The 22,352-nt window shown below is 42.1% G+C and overlaps 1 protein-coding gene across 5 annotated transcripts in view; it reads right to left on the reverse strand.

Moving 5' to 3' along the window:
- LOC307197869 (cytochrome P450 3A28-like) overlaps positions 1 to 22,352 on the reverse strand; it is a 75,587-nt gene that overhangs the window by 27,097 nt on the left and 26,138 nt on the right. For all 5 annotated transcript variants that reach the window (XM_079944356.1, XM_079944353.1, XM_079944354.1 and 2 more), the window contains 8 exons: positions 16,083 to 16,284; positions 15,297 to 15,486; positions 12,777 to 12,870; positions 10,678 to 10,730; positions 8,184 to 8,283; positions 2,010 to 2,123; positions 1,660 to 1,748; positions 182 to 330 (listed from right to left, as the gene is read on the reverse strand). In XM_079944356.1, the coding sequence (XP_079800482.1) occupies positions 182 to 330; positions 1,660 to 1,748; positions 2,010 to 2,123; positions 8,184 to 8,283; positions 10,678 to 10,730; positions 12,777 to 12,870; positions 15,297 to 15,367 (670 nt within the window). In that variant the 5' untranslated portion in view covers positions 15,368 to 15,486; positions 16,083 to 16,284. The remainder of the gene's footprint in view (positions 1 to 181; positions 331 to 1,659; positions 1,749 to 2,009; positions 2,124 to 8,183; positions 8,284 to 10,677; positions 10,731 to 12,776; positions 12,871 to 15,296; positions 15,487 to 16,082; positions 16,285 to 22,352) is intronic.

Here is a 22,352-nt window from a genome sequence, read left to right on the forward strand (position 1 = left end):
CCACAACTAGAGAAAGCCTGTGTGCAGCAATGAAGACCCAATTCAGCCAAAAATAAATAAATAAATAAATAGTTAAAAAAAAAAGAAAGATAAAGGAAGAAAGGTAGAGAGGGAGGAAAGGAGAGAGAGAAGGAGGGATGGAAGAAGGAATAAAGAAAAAGGAATAAAGTAGTCCACATACTTATTAAGAGAATTAATGGAGAGAGGAGATTAAATTTTAAGATATTCTTGCTATATTCCACAAAGGGATCTTGTGGGTTGTTGAGGGAATCAATGTTCACTCCAAATGCTGTGCCAGTAATCACATCCATGCTGTAGGCCCCAAAGAAGCTGCGTAGAGAAAGATATGAACAACTAAAATCAACACCTCTTTACTCTCCTTACCCAACACATATAACAAGAAGTGCATGTGAAATCAGATGCCCAGACAAGGCAGGTAGAGAGCCACACTCTTTCAGAACCACCTGTTGGTCCATGGAAGAGTCTATGCTACTATCACTCACACATGAGGTGTGTCTGAGGTGCCAGTGATGCAGCTGGCCCTGTGCCAGGAGGGCTGGGGACACTAAGGCAAGTTAGACATCCCCCCACAAACTCAAGGAGCTCAGTCATAGAGGGATAGATACCCATAATCAGACAAAGTACAGTAGTGTGTTTTGACTACAGGCAATAATAGGTGTATAAGGACTGTGTCTGAGCATAACCAAGTGTATAAATTTAACACATCCTGGGGGAGTCAAGAAAGGGGACGCTGATCTGGGTCTTGCCTCACCATAGAGTGTGCACTCAGAGCTGATTCCTCTTCAGTGAATTACAGAACAGCAGCACCCTGTTCTGAGTTTCCAGGAACATCATCCCTCACTGTCTTACACCCCTGCTAAGGATCCTGAAAGACCCACACTTCCTCAACTCCAGTGGTCTGTGGTTGACCTGAGGGCAGACTCATTTCTGTGAAATGTAAAAACTAAAAATATTTCTAGTTAAAAAAATAATAAATTACTCCAAATTTGACTTAGGGAATCCCATAGCTAAGTGATCTTATGTCCTCAGTTTTCCCGGGACATTCTCAGTTTATACCTGTTGTTACAGCAGAATTAAAAACAAAAAATCTCAGTTTAGACAACAAATGCTATGATCACTCTACCCATAGCCTGTACAGGGCCTTCTCTCTTTTGAGGCTGAAGGAAGAACAAATGGTGGTTAAGAATTAATATTTAGCATTTTCCTCAGGAAAACTGTGAAGAGATTTAATTTGTTTCAAGTTCCATACCGTAACATTCCTGCCCAGTGCACTGCCTGCCAATATGTACGAAGAGCCTTCCCCACCTCCGCTCCACACCCTCTACACTCAATACTGTGCACAACAATGTTTCTCCTTTCTAAACTATGTGTTTTTGTCTTCCAGAATATCCGAAGTGACAGTTAAGCAGATAAGTTCATCCCGGCTCATGTACACAGGAGAAGACCCTTTCTCTCCCAGCTGCCCTGCTTTCTTTGGCGAGCCACCACTCATTCTGGGGTGGCCCACTGGAGTGGTACCACCACACACTTACTTCTGTCTGGTCACTACAGTAACTCAGCAGTGCGAATCTGGCTCCATGGCAGGCATCTGGAGGGTCTCAATGGAGCTCAGGTACCAGCAGCTTCACCCCTACTTACTTTTTCATGCTGATTGGCTTGCCTTTCTCTGCTTCCTTCTTCAGGTTCCTCACCAACATGTCTCCAAACTGGCTAATGATGGGGAACATCTAGATACAAAGTACAACATCACCTGAAGTTAAATGCAGACTCAAGTCCTAGAAGTACCTGGCTTTCCCAAGCATGGAGCAGTAAGTGGCATTTTATAAGGAATCTTAAAATGTCTCTTTTAGGATGTAAAGATAAAAGACCATCATTAGAAAACTCAAAATCAGCAGACTTCTCTTTGGAAAGGGACTATGATCTTATTTTCTACCTGTCCCTAGAGTCATTCCTTAAGTTTCTAGTTGAAAGTCTTCTTCTTTTCTTACCTCCTTGAGCTTTCCGCTGGTGAAGGCTGGAGACATCAACGATCGCAATCTCTTCCATTGTTCATCCTCAGACAGAGAGATGGCATTTTTCATAATTCCCGTTGGACCAAAAGACTAGAGTCAAAACCAAAACACAGAGTCTTATTGGTACTGTCCCAAGGTGATTGACCAGATCTGGGAGCCTATTCTTGAAGCTCCAAAGAAATAGCTATCTGGAGAGGGCAGAAAGCAGAAGCAAGAAGAACTACAATCCTGCAGCCTGTGGAAAAAAAACTACATTCACAGAAAGATAGACAAGATGAAAAGGCAGAGGGCTGTGTACCAGATGAAGGAACAAGATAAAACCCCAGAAAAATAACTAAAAGAAGTGGAGATAGGCAACCTTCCAGAAAAAGAATTCAGAATAATGATAGTGAAGATGATCCAGGACCTCGGGAAAAAAATGGAGGTAAAGATCGAGAAGATGCAAGAAATGTTTAACAAAGACCTAGAAGAATTAAAGAACAAACAAACAGAGATGAACAATAAAATAACTGAAATGAAAACTACACTAGAAGGAATCAATAGCAGAATAACTGAGGCAGAAGAACAGATAAGTGGTCTGGAAGGCAGAATGGTGGAATTCACTGCTGCGGAACAGAATAAAGAAAAAAGAATGAAAAGAAATGAAGACAGCCTAAGAGACCTCTGGGACAACATTAAACACAACAACATTCGCATTATAGGGGTCCCAGAAGGAGAAGAGAGAGAGAAAGGACCTAAGAAACTATTTAAAGAGATTATAAGTCAAAAACTTCCCTAATATGGGAAAGGAAACAGCCACCCAAGTCCAGGAAATGCAGAGAGTCCCATACAGGATAAACCCAAGGAGAAACATGCTGAGACACATAGTAATCAAATTGGCAAAAATTAAAGACAAAGAAAAATTATTGAAAGCAGCAAGGGAAAAATGACAAATAACATACAAGGGAACTCCCATAAGGTTAACAGCTGATTTCTCAGCAGAAACTCTATAAGCCAGAAGGGAGTGGCATGATATACTTAGTGATGAAAGGGAAGAACCTACAACCAAGATTACTCTACCCGGCAAGGATCTCATTCAGATTCAATGGAGAAATCAAAAGCTTTACATACAAGCAAAAGCTAAGAAAATTCAGCACCACCAAACCAGCTCTGCAACAGATGCTACAGGAACTTCTCTAAGTGGGAAACACAAGAGAAGAAAAGGACCTACAAAAACAAACCCATAACAATTAAGAAAATGGTCATAGGAACATACATATCAATAACTACCTTAAACATGAATGGATTAAATGCTCCAACCAAAAGACACAGGCTTGCTGAATGGATACACAAACAAGACCCATATATATGCTGTCTACAAGAGACCCACTTCAGACCTAGGGACACATACAGACTGAAAGTGAGGGGTGGAAAAAGATATTCCATGCAAATGGAAATAAAAAGAAAGCTGGAGTAGCAATACTCATATCAGATAAAATAGACTTTAAAATAAAGAATGTTACAAGAGACAAGGAAAGACACTACATAATGATCAAGGGATCAATCCAAGAAGAAGATATAACAATTATAAATATATATGCACCCAACATAGGAGCACCTCAATACATAAGGCAACTGCTAAGAGCTATAAAAGAGGAAATCGACAGTAACACAATAACAGTGGGGGACTTTAACACCTCACTTACACCAATGGACAGATCATCCAAACAGAAAATTAATAAGGAAACACAAGACTTAAATAACACAACAGACCCGATAGATTTAATTGATATTTACAGGACATTCCATCCAAAAACAGCAGATTACACTTTCTTCACAAGTGTGCATGGAACATTCCCTAGGATAGATCACATCTTGGGTCAGAAATCAAGCCTCAGTAAATTTAAGAAAATTGAAATCATATCAAGTACCTTTTCTGACCACAGCGCTATGAGATTAGAAATCAATCACAGGGAAAAAACCGTAAAAATCCCCAACACATGGAGGCTAAACAATACATTACTAAATAACCAAGAGATCACTGAAGAAATCAAAGAGGAAATCAGAAAATACCAGAGATAAATGACAATGAAAATACGATGATCCAAAACCTATGGGATGCAGCAAAAGCAGCTCTAAGAGCGAAGTTTATAGCTATACAAGCCTACCTCAAGAAAGAAGAAAAATCTCAAATAAACAATCTAACCTTACACCTAAAGGAACTAGAGAAAGAAGAACAAATAAAACCCAACGTTAGCAAAAGGAAAGAAATCATAAAGATCAGAGCAGAAATAAATGAAATAGAAACAAAGAAAACAATAGCAAAGATCAATAAAACTAAAAGCTGGTTCTTTGAGAAGATAAACAAAATTGATAAAGCATTAGCCAGACTCATCAAGAAAAAGAGGGAGAGGACTCAAATCAATAAAATTAGAAATGAAAAAGGAGAAGTTACAACAGACACCACAGAAATACAAAGCATCCTAAGAGATTACTACAAGCAACTCTGTGCCAATAAAATGGACAACCTGGAAGAAATGGACAAATTCTTAGAAAGGTATAACCTTCCAAGACTGAACCAGGAAGAAATAGAAAATATGAACAGACCAATCACAAGTAATGAAATTGAAACTGTGATTAAAAATCTTCTAACAGGGCTTCCCTGGTGGCGCAGTGGTTGAGAGTCTGCCTGCCGATGCAGGGGACACGGGTTCGTGGCCCGGTCTGGGAGGATCCCACATGCCACGGAGCGGCTGGGCCTGTGAGCCATGGCCTCTGAGCCTGCGTGTCTGGAGCCTGCGCTCCGCAACAGGAGAGGCCACAACAGTGAGAGGCCCACGTACCACAAAAAAACAAACAAACAAACAAAAAAACCTTCCAACAAACAAAAGTCCAGGACCAGATGGTTTCTTAGGTGAATTCTATCAAACATTTAGAGAAGAGCTAACACCCATCCTTCTCAAACTCTTACAAAAAATTGCAGAGGAAGGAATGCTCCCAAACTCATTCTATGAGTCCACCATCACCCTCATACCAAAACCAAACAAAGATACTACAAAAAAAGAAAATTACAGACCAATATCACTGATGAATATCGATGCAAAAATCCTCCACAAAATACTAGCAAACAGAATCCAACAACATAGTAAAAGGATCATACACCATGATCAAGTGGGGTTTATTCAAGGGATGCAAGGATTCTTCAGTATATGCAAATCAATCAATGTGATACACCATATTAACAAATTGAAGGATAAAAACCATATGATCATCTCAATAGATGCAGAAAAAGCTTTTGACAAAATTCAACACCGATTTATGATAAAAACTCTCCAGAAAGTTGGCATAGAGGGAACCTACCTCAACATAACAAAGGCCATATATGACAAACCCACAGCAAACATCATTCTCAATGGTGAAAAACTGAAAGCATTTCCTCTAAGATCAGGAACAAGACAAGGATGTCCACTCTCACCACTATTATTCAACATAGTTTTGGAAGTCCTAGCCACGGCAATCAGAGAAGAAAAAGATATAAGAGGAATACAAATTGGAAAAGAAGAAGTAAAACTGTCACTATTTGCAGATGACATGATACTATACATAGATGACATGATACTATACTAAAGATGCCACCAGAAAACTACTAGAGCTAATCAATGAATTTGGTAAAGTTGCAGGATACAAAATTAATGCACAGAAATCTCCTGCATTCCTATACACTAATGATGAAAAATCTGAAAGAGAAATTAAGGAAACACTCCCATTTACCATTGCTACAAAAAGAATAAAATACCTAGGAATAAACCCACCTAGGGAGACAAAAGACCTGTATGTAGAAAACTGTAAGACACTGATGAAAGATATTAAAGATGATACCAACAGATGGAGAGATATACCATGTTCTTGGATTGGAAGAATCAATATTGTGAAAATGACTATACTACCCAAAGCAATCTATTCAATGCAATCCCTATCAAATTATCAATGGTATTTTTAATGGAACTAGAACAAAATAATCTTAATTTGTATGGAGACACAAAAGACCCCGAATAGCCAAAAGAGTCTTGAGGGGAAAAAAACAGAGCTGGAAGAATCAGACTCCCTGACTTCAGACTATACTACAAAAGCTACAGTAATCAAGACAATATGGTACTGGCACAAAAACAGAAACATAGACCAATGGAACAAGATAGAAAGCCCAGAGATAAACCCACGCACCTATGGTCAACTAACCTATGACAAAGGAGGCAAGGATATACAATGGAGAAAAGACAGTCTCTTCAATAAGTGGTGCTGGGAAAACTGGACAGCTACATGCAAAAGAATGAAATTAGAACACTCCCGAACACCATACACAAAAATAAACTCAAAATGGATTAAAGATCTAAATGTAAGGCCAGACACCATCAAACTCTTAGAGGAAAACATGGGCAGAACACTCTATGACATCAATCACAGCAAGATCCTTTTTGACCCACTTCCTAGAGAAATGGAAATAAAAACAAAAATAAACAAATGGGACCTAATGAAACTTCAAAGCTTTTGCACAGCAAAGGAAACCATAAACAAGATGAAAAGACAACCCTCAGAATGGGAGAAAATATTTGCCAATGAAGCAACTGACAAAGGATTAATCTCCAAAATTTACAAGCAGCTCATGCAGCTCAACATTAAAAAAACAAACAACCCAATCCAAAAATGGGCAGAAGACCTAAATAGACATTTCTCCAAAGAAGATATACAGATTACCAACAAACACATGAAAGAATGCTCAACATCGTTAATCATTAGAGAAATGCAAATCAAAACTACAATGAGATATCATCTCACACCAGTCAGAATGGCCATCATCAAAAAATCTACAAACAATAAATGCTGGAGAGGGTATGGAAAAAAGGGAACCTTCTTGCAGTGTTGGTGGGAATGTAAATTGATACAGCCACTATGGAGAACAGTATGGAGGTTCCTTAAAAAACTAAAAATAGAACTCCCATACAACCCAGCAATCCCACTAATGGGCATATACCCTGAGAAAACCATAATTCAAAAAGAGTCATGTATCAAAATGTTCATTGCAGCTCTTTTTACAATAGCCAGGACATGGAAGCAACCGAACCGTCCATCAACAGATGAATGGATAAAGAAGATGTGGCACATATATACAATGGAATATTACTCAGCCATAAAAAGGAACAAAACTGAGTTATTTGTAGTGAGGTGGATGGACCTAGAGACTGTCATGCAGAGTGAATAAGTCAGAAAGAGAAAAACAAATACTGTATGCTAACACATATATATGGAATCTAAAAAAAAAAATGTTCATGAAGAACCTAGGGGCAAGATGGGAATAAAGATGCAGACTTACTACAGAATGGACTTGAGGATACAGGGAGGGGGAAGGGTAAGCTGGGACAAAGTGAGAGAGTGGCATGGACATATATACACTACCAAACGTAAAATAGATAGCTAGTGGGAAGCAGCCACATAGCACAGGGAGATCAGCTCGGTGCTTTGTGAGCACATAGAGGGGTGGGATAGGAAGAGTGGGAGGGAGGGAGATGTAAGAGGGAAGAGATATGGGGACATATGTATATGTATAACTGATTCACTTTGTTATAAAGCAGAAACTAACACACCATTGTAAAGCAATTATACTCCAATAAAGATGTTAAAAAGAAACAGTAAGTGATTTCATGAAGTGTTTTAGTATGGATAAAATAATAAACTATAAAAATACAAAAAGAATTGCTCTACTAAGACCCTGATAAGAGGAAAAGACAAGCTACTCACTGTGACTATAAAAGAATGGTTAGAGGGAGATTGATGGGGAAGTAATATTTCTATACATTGATTGTGGTGGTAGTTATACAAATCTACATCTATGATAAATTTTCATAGAGTAACACACACACACTCACAGCAAATGAATGCACATAAAACTAATAAAATCTGAATAAGCTATGTGGATAGTATCAATGTCAATTTCCTACTTTGATACTGTACTATAATTATGCAAGATATTAACCTTTTGGGGAAACAGGATGAAGGGTTTCCTTCACAGCACCTTCCTGTATTTTTCTCTTTTGACAATATCCTGTGAATTTATAATTATTACAGAATAAATATTTAATAAATAAATAATATTTAAACTTAGAAATGGATGCTTACCCTCCGGTTTGTGAAGACAGAATAACATTCTTTCACTAGCACTGTTTTGATTATGTCTGGATCTGTGACAACCAACAGAGGCTGTTGACCTTCATAACACCTGTGTAGGGAAAAGAGATGTGATTAAATTTAATGATCTGGTTTCTGCAGCTGGACTCACAGCTTAAGTCCAGATTCTCATCCTGACATTACATAATCCTTACTCCTAGAGATCATGGTTAGAAATAACATTAGAACATTTGTTAAGTCTAGGTGTTGTTTACATGGGTTATTTCCTATGCCATTCTCCATAACTTTTATAGGTTTAAAATATTTCATTATCAAAAAGGAAGTTAGCTTAGTAAATAATTGAAGGCAAGTAAATTGTCTAAGAATGAAAAAACTAATTAATTAAGGAGAGTCCACCCACTCATTTTTGAAGATATATCAAAAGCATGAAAAAGGCCTATGAAACTTATAGACACATTGATCATAAATATGTAAAATGTGTCTGCAAATGGAAGAAGATTTGGAATACTCCACAAGTGAGAGTGGGATTATGAAAGATTTTCTCTGCTCTATTTTCTAAAATTTGCTTTCTAGTTCATAATTTTTAAAAGGAAATATTATATTAATAAGGAGATATCCTTGGTAGCATCAAGGTTAGAAAAATTTGAAACAAAAGGACAAAGAGAATAAAGAAATTCAGAGGAGCATGTATAATTCATTTTTTTTTCTTCATCTATATGATTCTTTTTTAATTCATTTTTAAAATATGTTCTTTTCATTACTTATATTTATTCTTCGACATGGGTCCCAAGTGGGCCTCAGGCTCCGTGTAGGTGACAGCCATTAGCAGCAGGGCAGGCCTACGTTTGACCCACCTAACCACATAAAGCCGACTCCTCAGATGTGAGACATCCCAATTTGGCCTGATCTCCTGACTGTCAGGATGCCCGTTCATGGGAATGGGCCACTGGCATGAGGTTGACTCTAAGTTAACCACACTGTCTTCCGGCATTTTGTTTCCTCTATCAATCGTTTGCGATGGCTAGAACACAATGGAAGGTTTTCTGCGTGTTACCTATTATTCCTCTGACTTCACACAGGAATTTCAGATGGTTTTGTGATCACATATAAAAATGGATGAGAACCAGTGCATTATTTCCGCCCCCCCAAAAAAATTCTAAAACTCAGAGGGTTTAAGTGGGTGTCATGTGCATTTAGTGTTGAAGCAGTGACGGAAGGGATTGAAGAGGTACTTAATCTGCTCTTCCATCTGATTGACCATATTACTTGGATGATTCCCTTCTTCCCATCATGTTTTTTCAAAGACACCTGGGTGGAGAAGAGATCGTGGTTTGGGGTGACACTTTATATTCAGATGTCACTCCAGCCTTAGTATTTCTTGTATTACCAGTTAAAATTCAGATTTTTGGCCCTATCCCAGATCATATTGATTTGGTATGCTGATGGGTGGGGTCAAAGTTCTGTATTTATAACAAGTTCTCCCAGGTGGTTCTCATTTACACCCAAGCATGAGAACCATTTTCTAATGAGAGAACTGGGATCCACCATGAAAAAGTGACTCTATCCAGAGCTCACAAGTATTAAATGTTGGAGGGGCAGTTGGAGCTGGTCCAGTAGTGATCCACGGCTATGTGCTCTGTCCACTCAATCACATTGACTTTTGGGGCCATGGCAACTCAGCAGGGCCCTATGGTTTCCGAGGACTTGATCAGAGAAGATGAAGAGGTACAGAGAGGCAGAGCCTTCTCCTATTTCCTTTTGGCAAACAGTCACTACATTACACCTCTCCTGCTGCTCTCATCAAACCTACAAAACTCCTAAAGTCTGTGAGCCCACATGACACACTCTGGGTTAGATGTATCCCACATCTCTTCAAAGTCAGAGAAAAATAGTAGATAAAACAATAACTGAATACAATTACATTGGAAAGTCTTGGCTGAAAATTAAAAACAATAACAAAAAAACCTCCATACTTGTAGAGAATGTAAAAAGCTGAGCAGAAATTGTTTCCTATTTTCTTTACCTGTAACCCCCAGCTCTTTTTCCAAAAGGACATATTAAACGCAGAACTTAAATAAAGGATTCTTGGCTTTTAATTAAGTGAATCATGTGGAAAAGGGTCAAAAAATGCATTTATGGGCACATATTAGAATGTTCTGGAATAATGCATTTTATGCAATTAAATGCAACCTAAGGAAAGAAAAATGGAGAAGGGAGGAAGAGTGACACTGGACAGAAAGCGATGTTAGGAGTCCCTGGGCCTCAAAGTCTGGAGAAAAGTGATGACCTGCAAATCTCCAGGCCTAATTCAGACTGTAGACCTGGACACCTGGCTGACACCTGGGATCCCTGGTAGAAAGAACAAGACTCCAAAGCTTTACAATAGACTTCATCCCAAGAAGCTCTGGACTGAGATTGTCTTCCATACCACAGGGGGCACCACATCATAACAAGTCTATCCGATGGAACTTTCCAGAATACTCACCCCCATATTTTTCCATACTTTTTAAAACATCCATTGTCAAACTCCCAAAGACCCTGCAAGAGAAACAAAATTAGATTATTAAACTAAATGTATTGAACACTACCTCTTTTGGGGACAAAAGTACCTTGAAACCCATGAAATCAGGCTTACTATTTTCCACTGGCAGGTGGAAGGAAGTTCATATTCAGAGACTTCTTAGGGGAAATGAAGGGGAAAAAGGAGATATTGGAACAGAGAATTTTAAATCACTCTTGCATTTTCTCTATTACAGATACTAAATGTTTACCTTTGCCTGTGAATACTAAGTACCTCCTTGTCTTTCGTGAGAAAACTGAAGTGAAGGGTAAGTTAGATCGGCCTGTACACACTTTCATCTCCTTGTTAAGCAGCCTTTTCATTTATCTCATGAGCCCTCTCTAGATTTCTAGAAGAATTAGGAAGTTAAAGACACCAGCGACCTTTTTAGTCCAGCAGATTTAAGTAAGTCTAAGGGGTGTGTGTTGAGTGAGGAAATAAATGAGTGAATGAATGACAAAGTAGATCACCTTCTAGTTTTCCAGCTCAACACAGAAAAGATGGGGAGTTACCACAACTACAAACAACACCACCAATTAAAACACTTGCCCTGAATTTTCCCTCTGTTGCTTAAAGGAAAACAAACTTCCTGTTACTAAGTTTCTGCTGTGATATTTGATGGTTTACCTATGAAAATGAAGGTCTCAGAAACATGGGTCTTGGAGTGCATCTACTAAGGAGTTCATCCGGGAAAGGTGGAAAATAAATTATTGCTTTTTCAGAGAGAAAACAGTTCATGAAGTTCACAGGCAGTAATGAGACAATGAAGACCTCAGTTGGGAGAATCAGGATCTGAGAAACAAGGCTTATGTCTGCAGGAAAGGAAATCTGAGCCAGAGAGCAGCCTACACACAAGGCTCTGCCCCCTGGACACATGGACGTAGCTCATGACCTTCATTTCAGGGGCCAGGCCCTGGGCAAGGCATCAGAGCTGGATTAATATCAAGGCTCAGCCAGAATTCATAGTCCATATGCCACCTAGTACATTCTACTGAGTTCAGTTCAATTTTGAATAATTTTGTCAAATCATATCCTTTCTAGTGATTTTGTATATGTGATTCTGCCTTTTTTTTTTTTTTTGCGGTACGCGGGCCTCTCGCTGCTGTGGCCTCTCCCGTTGCGGAGCACAGGCTCCGGATGCGCAGGCTTAGCGGCCATGGCTCACGGGCCTAACCGCTCCGCGGCATGTGGGATCTTCCCGGACCGGGGCACGAACCCGTGTCCCCTGCATCGGCAGGCGGACTCTCAACCACTGCGCCACGAGGGAAGCCCGATTCTGCCTTTTTTTTTTTTTTAAACCCCACAACTTATTTGGTGGTTAAATACCTGAAGTAACTAGACAACCACCATCTTGTCTCCGTTACACCTACTCACTGCTCAGATGCATCCATAAGGTGCTTTCTCTGGAGGCACAGAAGTAAAGCAAAAAGCTCTTGCTCCACCCCTCGAAACACAGAAGATGTCAGGGTTATAGCAAAAATGGAGTAGAGCCACAGAAATAACTGCAGGCATCAGCAGTTCTTGAGATAATTCAAGTAGGTGCAAATTACCCGACATTGAATACTCAGGCTGCGTTAGAAACTGAAGTTACCAAGCAATCCAGGAGGAAGAAAAAAATGCTACCCAGAGCTTATGCTACCAACAGGAAAGCCTGACTGTAGTGTAGGCAGCTTAATAAGCCACGACCAGGCACCCTCTTCATGCTTTTCTCCTAATACTAAGGGGATGGTGCCTTCCTGGGAATCTGCACCTGGCAGAAAGAAAATCCTCTTCACAATACTCACCAGATGGAAAATCAAGTTCTGTGCTGAATCAGCTAGAGAGCTGGGCCGCAAAACCTGAGGCTCCTAACAGCTAAAAATAGAGGTGTGTTGTAAAATTGGCCATGTGCTGGGTGGGGTCCATGATATTTCTGGAAAGTGTGAAACCTCAGAACTTCCTCCTGAGGAGGGGCAGTTTTACTATATTATTCAGCTGAGATTTGCCACCATAAGAAGCAAAGCTGGAGCTCAAACAACACACACCTTTCGGTAGGACAGAATATTTCCAAAATAAGGCAGAGGTCTCGGCCCAGGAATCCCCAGCTTCTTAAAACGTCCATGTGAATAAGTCCCATATCTGTAAAGTGAAAGAGGAAACCAGGTCACAGGAATTGCGGAATAGTGGTGCTGGAGCTGGCCAGTCACTGACTCAGAACTGGAACAGTCAACCTAAGGAGATAGCATGTAGGCAATAAAAAATACCAGCAGCTCCAAAAGCAATCATTACATTCACTCATCATCTCCTTGCCCACCACCAATACGAGACCCATTAAAGGTAATGACGATTAGCTAAAGGCAGCTGAAGTCTTCACAGTTCCAATCTTAGAGTGAATACTTTATAAATGTTTCTAATTGGAGTGGTCCTGAGAGGTTCAGGCTGGAATTCTTCCAGGGAATTCACTCATATTTATTTGGTAACTTGACTCTTAGATGATTTGGAGATTCTTATTCTAGGTAGAAAGGGAAAATTTCTTTTTCTGTTCCAATAATGAGATTTTGCTTAACTTCGTCTGCAAAACAACAGTTATTGAGAGCCTACTGTGACATTGTTCTTACAATTTGCATGGAGATTTTTATGCTTTTCTTTCCCTCTGTATCCTGACCCCATTTTAGGATTTAATTCTTCTTAAGTCCAACTTCATAATCAAGCCTTAGAGAATAACAGTGTCCTAATTTCTATAAAATACAAACTGTGTTCAAGGCTTCCATTGGCATCATAGAAATGTGAGCACCTTTCAGCTACACTCAAGTCTCTGTTGTCAGGCAATTTGCTTGATTTGCCCTACAGAGAAGGGTGACTGACCATATGTTCCCTCAATATAACTGTATAAGTGAACCAATGACTAGAGGAGCCATTTCCAGACCGTTCTTTCTCAAATGGTATCTGGTCCTCCAACCTGTGATACTCACCTGCTAAACACAGTACCAGGCACACTCGTTTTTTTCAAGATCCTCAATCACAGATTAGTTTGTTTACTGCCTCTGTGCGCCAACTACCTCAAAAAGCCATTAAGGCTGGTGCTTCCTACAGCTGGTGTACGTGAAACTCATCTTAATGCGCTCTGTGTGGAATCCCACAAATGGGGGGTTTGAAATCTTGCAGGTCTTCTCAGTCTGGTGTTTCTGAGAATTGACAGAGTGGAGGAAAAGAGAGGTTGAGGGGAAGAGGTTGCTGGCAATGGTTTTAGTGATGAAGTTGCTAGGCCGCCAAAACAAACTCTGTGGGGGCAAATTAGAAAGGTATGGCTGAAAAGTGTGCTGTGTAGAAATGCGTCAACACGCTCTGCAAGCCCTTTTAGCTAAAAGTGGGCCTTGCAAGCTTCAGGTACCTCCCTGAAGACAGCAAAAGAGGCATTGTGCAACACAGAATGAATAACCATAAAATGTTGCAGAATGTTTGATTAAGACTTTTTTCTTCTTTGAAGCTTAGTTTTTAAGGTCTTACAGGTTCCAAATATTCTGTACAAATCCATCAAATCTTATGTGATAAAATAAACCCAAAAATTGCCTGAAAGAAACTGTGCTTGAAGAGGCAGCAGAGGCACTTTGGCCAAGCCCAGCTGGGTGTTTAGATCCTTCCTCCAGAAAAGTTGGTGCAGGTGTGAGCACCAACTGCCAAAATGGGAGTGACTTGGGCTATTCCAACCCCAGTTCCTTCCTTCGCCTTCACAACCAGGGCAAATCAATTTCCCTTTCTGAACTTTCAACGTGTTACATGACCTCTCAGATTTCTATGCTGATGCTAAAGCTCTCAGAGACGAGAGGAAAAGCTGAAAGAAATGAATATAATTTCAAGATTTCTGCCAAGTGTCCTCTCCTCTAAAGATTTCTCATTTGGGGGTAGATAGCTCTGCATAGTACAGGGTGGGGGAATTGAGCCTTGGAAGAGGATGCCATAGGAGGGACACAGGAAAGGGGGAAGAGCTGATATGAAGTGAAGGGCGATCAATTTCCAGCCCCTGGGTGACAAGGTGCCCTGTGTAAATGACATCTGGGGAGGGAGGGAAGGAAGCAGGAACCCCCCTGAGTGACACAGGGGCCAATCCTTCTACACGGCTCTTGCAGCAGATACTGAACCCAGAAGGTGAAGATCATGAGACAAATCCCAAGTTACTTCATGCCTCCAGGATCCCCAGAGCTTGGGAAGGGGACAGCACCCCACTGCGCAGGGACCAGTTGTTTTAAATCTTCCCCTGGTGGATTCTGGTTGATTAGTCTGGGTCCATGGTAGTCAGTCATCCCCAGGAGCAAATAACATCACTAAACCCTCCTAGCTACAGAAGATAAAAACTTGGCGGGGTGGTGGTAGGGAGGGTGTTTGTTGGTTACTCGTTCAACAGAACTGGGTTAAGATCGATAATAACCCCTTTGGTGTTTGTAGCACCCACAGCTTAAGCAACTTTCCCTCCACTAACTGATCCTCAAAACAGTAAAGGGAAAGTGGGACCTGATGAGCACCCCAAGTCCAAGGTTACAGAGGAAATCAGAATCACAGATACTCACAGATAGAGGAGTACCAGGCTGGTAGCCAGGAGAACCCAGGTTTCCATGGAAAAGCTCAGGATCAGGTCCATGGCCACTCTCCTCGGTGATTCTCTCCTCTGAGTTTCTTCTCAGCTGCGTGTGTCACTCTTTGCCTGCCTGCTTCCTTTCACATCCAGGGATGATTCACTGAGGCTGAAATGTTTATGTCCTGGGAAGGTGGTGGAGCTGGAGCTGCAGCCAATAGAAGGGCTACCTGTGCTCCACCTGCATGAGCCCTCCCTGCCTTGATAGTTGGCATCACGGACAGTCCAGTTTGACCTCCCTTGACTTCATATTCTGTGGCCATTCAGTAACAACTCAATCAGTGTTATCAGTAATTTCAAAGGTTATAGAAACTCAAATAAAACCACTAGCCACAAATATCCTCTAAACTGCCCTTTTCTCTGTAACTGCCTGAACTCCAAAACTTGAAATCCTTCAGACATGCTAGGTCTACTAATCTTTACCACGCAGTTTCCTCTGCCTAGATATCCTGGTTTCCCCATAAGGCACCTACTCATCCTTCAAATCCCAGCTCAGAAAGCACATTGTTTTAGAGACTTCCCTAAACAATAGGAATAACCACTTCCTCTTCTGGATGACTTCTGTCGTGCCCCCCCCAACACACACACACACGCACACACACAATTCTATTATTGTCCTTCTATCCTCCAGAACCATTGTTGGTTTCCACACCTATTTCCCTTAAGAGATTGAGAGTTTGGGCTACAGTCTGAGTATTAGTCGCCCTTATGCCCCTGGTACCTTGCAGAATGCTTTCTGCAGCATGGACATCGGAAAGGTTGGTGGACTTGAGTTGGTAGTAGTGAGAACTCTGGGCCCCTGTGTGTCTGTTTCCTGTGGCTATTTGGTGACCGCATCATCTTCCTGTATCGTTAATACAACAAGAGGGCCTGGCTGTGCCTTGGCCACCATCACTGCACGTTCAGGATGATCCATCAGGGTTCTGTTGACAAGAGGGCCCCCAAAGGAGAGACAAGACATGGACCATGTGGTGATGGCTGCACCAAGGGTATCCATTCAGTCTTCCTGTCCCGCCCCTCAGAGGGTCCTTCAGTGGACAGCAGTTACACAGATTCTTAACGAAAGAATGACCCCCTCTCTCTGGAAAGGCCACAAGTGCAAAATCAATGAGGGTGAAGGGAGTGAAGCGGAGAAAGCAGCCCAGTGACCAAGTGGGCCTCCAACCTCCTTATCCACCAGTGATGTGGCACATACAGCAAACAAGACTCCATAAAGAAAACATGAGGTTTTTCTATGGGGCAAAGTGGGGGGAGGGGGGGTCAGAGCAGATGCTTCCTTATCATTGACTAGATGGAAAATATTTAAGGGGTAGCAAGGTGTTACCAAGGAGGAGGTCTGTAGTAGAAGTCAGTGGCATCTGTGAGCCCCCACCCCATTCCTCATGGGAGAAATTAGAGGACTGAGGGTCTGAAATTTACACTGGTTCATTGTCTTCCCTCTGACCAAAATGCTGTATCTCCTTGGCCTGAGAAACTGTGAATTATATGAAAAACAAAACCTCAAAAGTTCTTAAACTCAATAGGAACACAGGACGTTTAAGCTGTGTTTGTGCACTTCCTTCTCCCTTTATCCTTCTCATTTTCAGTCCTTCTGGAGCAAGCGATACTCACCTCTTGCCAATACATTCCATCCCTCTGGCCTGAAAGTCCCCAGGGTTGCCCAACACTGGCCTGAGTGGGTGGAGGTCTCATTGGTAAATTATAGTAAGTCCCAACTATGTCACCTGCCTTTTTTATTTCCTTGGGACCTTGTCATGCAACATGAAATTTCTACCATCATAGCTTGTCAACTTTGGGTTCAGACTTTCTCCAGGAGGCACCTGTTAAAATCCATAGCTGCCACTGGAAATACAATGCCTGAATATATCTGTTCATCCACGCATTGATTCAAGGCCAAGTGGGTGAATGTCAGGTGCAGGTATTGCGCTGGGCTGGGGGCTAGAAGCCCATACAGTCCCCTACCTTGAGAGCAGCTTCCCAGAGGAGGGAGTGAGACACACAACCAAGGTTAGTATGTAGCATACCTCTGGAACCTCTAGGATAATGGAGCCCTACAGAGAGGTCATGAAGGAGAGAAGTGGATACAAGCTTGAGTACCAACAAAAGACAGGCCTGGGAAGCTGGAAGATGATCCTGAGGAAAAGTAGCATAGAAAGTCCCACAAATTCTTATGCATTTCTGCCCTCTTTCGGTACCTTCTCTGGGCGCTCTTAAGTAGGGTCATGATACAATCCCCAGTTTATAGATACAGAAACTGAGGCTCAGGGACTGCAGGTGGCTTCTCAACAGCTATTGATCACAACATGTCACATGTAAGCTAACATGAAGATAGATTGGCAAGTCTTCTGCACTGAAATGCCAGTATTCAACGTTTGCTGTTTCACGATGAGGGTCACTATGTGAAATAGTGAGACCCAAGACTACAACAGCAAATTGGTTACAATTCTGGCTCCTACCTCCATAGCTACCCCTGCCCAGGAGCTCCCCCACGGGTCTCCAGAACCAAGGACTCTATCTCACCTCACCGAGAATAAAGACAGGTGCAGGTTATGAGGACACTAGGGTCTTGTGTGTAGGATCCACCTCTCTATGTTCCCAACTGAGAGGAACACAAAATACATCCCACATGGGATGACTGGGGTGTCATCTGATAACTTCTGACAACTTAGTTCACTCAACTAAACCCACAGCCTTTCTTATTCTTCTTGGAAACAAAACCATTGTGGAAACTATATGCCTTCATCTTCCTCCAAAACATATACTGGGCTACAATGATTTTTCTCACTAAACCCACAGGACCATCTGCTGCCCTATTCGCCTCAGGGCCTGGTCCAGCTGGTTAGAATCTATCCCAGAGGCGATAGGCTAGTCATTGTTTAGGACTGAAATTTTGCAAGTACCCAGTTCTAATCAATGCAAATGGCCTTGCTCTGCGAGGGGAAATAATAGAAGGCATGATCTTTGTGCCCGTTCATTCCACAGCAGGGCACACCTAACTTAAAAGTCTGACAGACTAAGATTGTGAAGGAAGACGTGTGCCTGAATATCACCCCCCACCCCACATCCCTCATCTACTCATTTGTGCGCTAATGGGCTTGGCATGTACTTTCAAAGCTCTGTTCTCAGCGCTTAGGGTACAGATACAACTAAGACCCAGACAATAATCAGGTTGAAGATAGAGACAAATAAACAGGTAATTACAGTACAGTATAACCCAGTTAAAGTAATTATATAGATAAAAGAAACACAGTGTCCTCATCAACTGTAAATGGCTTATCTGCTTTTTCAGTCCTGAGTAATCAAAGTTGAGTTAACAATTTTGTATTATAGTCTTGAAGGTTACTAAGAGAGTAGATCTTAAATGTCCTGACCACACACACAAAAACTGTAATTATGTGAGGTGATGAATATGTTAACTGACCTTATTTTGGTAATCATTTTGCAATATATACACGTACCAAATCAGCATGTTGTACACCTTAAACTTACAAAATATGTGTCCCTTTTTTACAAATAAGCAAACTGCAGCACAGAAAGGTTAAGTGACCAGCCAAGGACGCATAGCTAACTACTAGCATAGCTGGGATTCAAACCTAGATCTTCTAGTTTTATAACCCAAGGTCTTAACTTTACCAGGCCCTTCCTTGCCCAAGAATTAGTGGAATGACTGGGTCTAGAGCCCAGGTCCTCTGAGAGGGTAGTGACCCAGAGCTCTGACCCAACCTAGAGACAAGGCAAGGCCCCCTAGCAAGCCTGTCAGTGGGGAGTGGGGTAAGGCAGGGCTATGCTCTTTCTGACCCACACATACCTCACCATGCAGAAAGCCCCGCTACACACCCCCTCCCCTATGCCCAGAAGCAGAAGCACTTTCATAGACTTTACAGCAAAGGGAAGAAGAAGAGGAAGACTTCCTCTGGCTGCTCACTTTCTCCACAATCCCAGAATTTTTATCATTATAAACTAACCACTAACATCTCTACTGCAAAGTACAGTTTATAAAGTTCTTTCGTGTCTCTCTTAATTGATCCTCATGAAATCTCTGTGAGATAAGCAGTGCTGGGATTATTTAATTCCCACTTTACAGATGTGGAAACAGAAGCTCAGGGTGGGGAAAGGTCTTGCCCAAGCAATTAAATCATGAATCCAGGAAATAGAGCCGCATCTTGTGATTCAAAATTGTGCCAGTGGCATATATGGTTGGGCTCCAAAGGGTCTCCTGAAATAAGTTGGCAGGTTATAGCTTATCACATGGGATAAATATTTCCTTCCACTCCTCCCACCATGCTTCCACTGTTGTGCAAATGCTACAGAGGTGATTTTGGCCACAAAAATGACAGCACACCCTTCTGCCTACTAAATTTTATGTATTCACTGAACTCATGGTGTCAGCAGATAGGGGATGTTGCAAACAGTTCTGACATGTAGCAATCAGAATCATTTGGGTTTCCAAGAAGCAGGAAGTAAAAAATGATGAAATGAATGAGTGGGGCTTCCCTGGTGGCACAGTGGTTAAGAATCCGCCTGCCAGTGCAGGGGATGTGGGTTCAAGCCCTGGTCTGGGAAGATCCCACATGCCACGGAGCAACTAAGCCCGTGCGTCACGACTAGTGAGTCTGCCCTCTTGAGCCTGCGAGCCACAACTACTGAGCCTGCGTGCCACAACTACTGAAGCCCGCACACCTAGAGCCCCTGCTCCACAACGAGAGAAGCCACCGCAATGAGAAGCCCGCGCACCACAATGAAGAGGAGCCCCTGCTGGACACAACTAGAGAAAGCCTGCGTGCAGTAACGAAGACCCAACGCGGCCAAAAATAAAATAAATAAATTTATAAAAGAAAGAAAAAAGAAATCAATGAGTGAAAGGGGACTCACAGGCCAGGAGGCAAATTTCAGAAGACCACGAGGAAGGTAATTAATGAAACAGCAAGTGTAAGATGAAGGGAAAGACGAACATCGCAGGTTATTTTGCAAAAGAGGGGGTGAAGGGCTGGCAGTCTCTCCTAATTTTTGCAGTAACCACCTAATGAGTTTTGCTTGACCCTACGCTGGCCTCATCCTGAGAACTCCCTACTCTGCCACCAGACAGAACCTGTTAAAACCCATTAAAATGTTACACTTATAACATTCTTCTGTTGTTCAAATCTCTCCAACCACTCCCATCATCCACAGGATAAAATCCAAATGCCTTGTGGTGGCAACTCAAGAACCTTGTTGGACACTTAGGTTGCTTCCATAGCTTGGCTACTGTAAACAGTGCTGCAGTGTGCAAATTTATGTTTTCATATTCTTGGGATAAATGTCCAGAAGTGGAATTGCTGGGTTATATGGTAGTGCTACTCTTAGTTGTTTGAGGAACCTCCATCCTAGTTTGCATAGTGGCTGGACCAACTTATATTCCCACCAACTGCAGGAGAGTCCCCTTTCTCCACTTCACTGCCAACACTTGTTGTTTCTTGTCTTTTTTTTTGCGTTACGCAGGCCTCTCACTGTTGTGGCCCCTCCCGTTGCAGAGCACAGGCTCCGGACGCGCAGGCTCAGCGGCCATGGCTCACGGGCCCAGCCGCTCCGCGGCATGTGGGATCTTCCAGGACAGGGACACGAACCCGTGTCCCCTTCATCGGCAGGCGGACTCCCAACCACTGCGCCACCAGGGAAGTCCTTTCCTTTTTATTGATCGTGTTCAAATGCCTCCTCTTACCACCTGCGGTGTGTGGAGACACTGAGTCATAAATGTTCAGGACATTATTTCCTGGATTCTAATTGGGGCTGGGGGTGTCTGTCCAGCTGTGTGAGCTCAGGGCCCTGAGCAGGCCCTCCAGCCTCAGGTCTCCCCACCCCTGTAGGATGTCAAAGACCCTGGGTTGAAATCCCTCGCACTCTCCTCCTCCTACCCTGGAGCAGAAATTATTTCTAAAAATTCCCAAAGTGAGTGCATTGTTGACACAGAAAAAACAAATCCCAAAGGAACCAAAAAGAGGAGTAAGGAGAGCTCATTCCCTCCTTACAGACACAGTGTATTTATAAAATTCAGTCAGGACTTCCAGGCAGGGCAGGGAATAGGGCGAGGAAAGTAAGGCATTCCACTTGAGCAGAAATTTGCCAAAAATCTGTGATCAAGACAAATTATATTCTAACCTACTATTTAAAAAAATCAATCTTAATGCAAAAACATCTAGGAAGAACAAAATATCAAAATTTTAAAGAAAGATAGGGGCTTCCCTGGTGGCACAGCGGTTGAGAGTCCGCCTGCCGATGCAGGGGACACAGGTTCGTGCCCCGGTCCGGGAGGATCCCACATGCCGCGGAGCGGCTGGGCCCGTGAGCCATGGCCGCTGAGCCTGCGCGTCCGGAGCCTGTGCCCCGCAATGGGAAAGGCCACAACAGTGAGAGGCCCGTGTACCGCAAAAAAAAAAAAAAAAAAAAAAAAAAAAAGAAAGATAGTATCAGTAGATCAGTTTTATTTAGTCATCATGGTTCATCTAGTTAATGGCACTCATGCTGCAGTGTTCACGGGTAAAGTATTCTCATTCTGCACGTACATTGAATTGAGTCAGAAAGTGAAATGGGTTGATGGATGGATAGAGAGATGGGAAAATGGGTGATGAAACAGAGAAAGCAAAATGCGAATTATTCAGTCCAGAAGGTGGTAGATAGGTGTTTACTATAAGATTTTTTCCATCTTTCTGTTCAAATTTTCTGTATTTGAATTTTTTAAATAAAATTTTAGGAAGGAATAACTAACAATATTTTTAAGAGTTTCAATATCTTTCAAAAATTTCCTCTCTTCTCACTTCCCTCCCCCATGCAGACCTTCACCATTTCTGACCTAGACAATGACCACAGCCTCCTGTCTGATCACCTATCACAGGGCAGCCTTTGCACACCTAATCAGGGCGTCCCCGATTGACCCCTCCCACAGTCCCACACGGCCTGTGCCTCATCTAGGTGATAGGTGACACCCCAGCTGTGTCCCTGACCCCCCGCCTCAGAC

Source organism: Stenella coeruleoalba (assembly GCF_951394435.1).
Source record: "Stenella coeruleoalba genome assembly, chromosome: 15".
NCBI classification, from domain to species: Eukaryota; Metazoa; Chordata; class Mammalia; order Artiodactyla; family Delphinidae; genus Stenella; species Stenella coeruleoalba.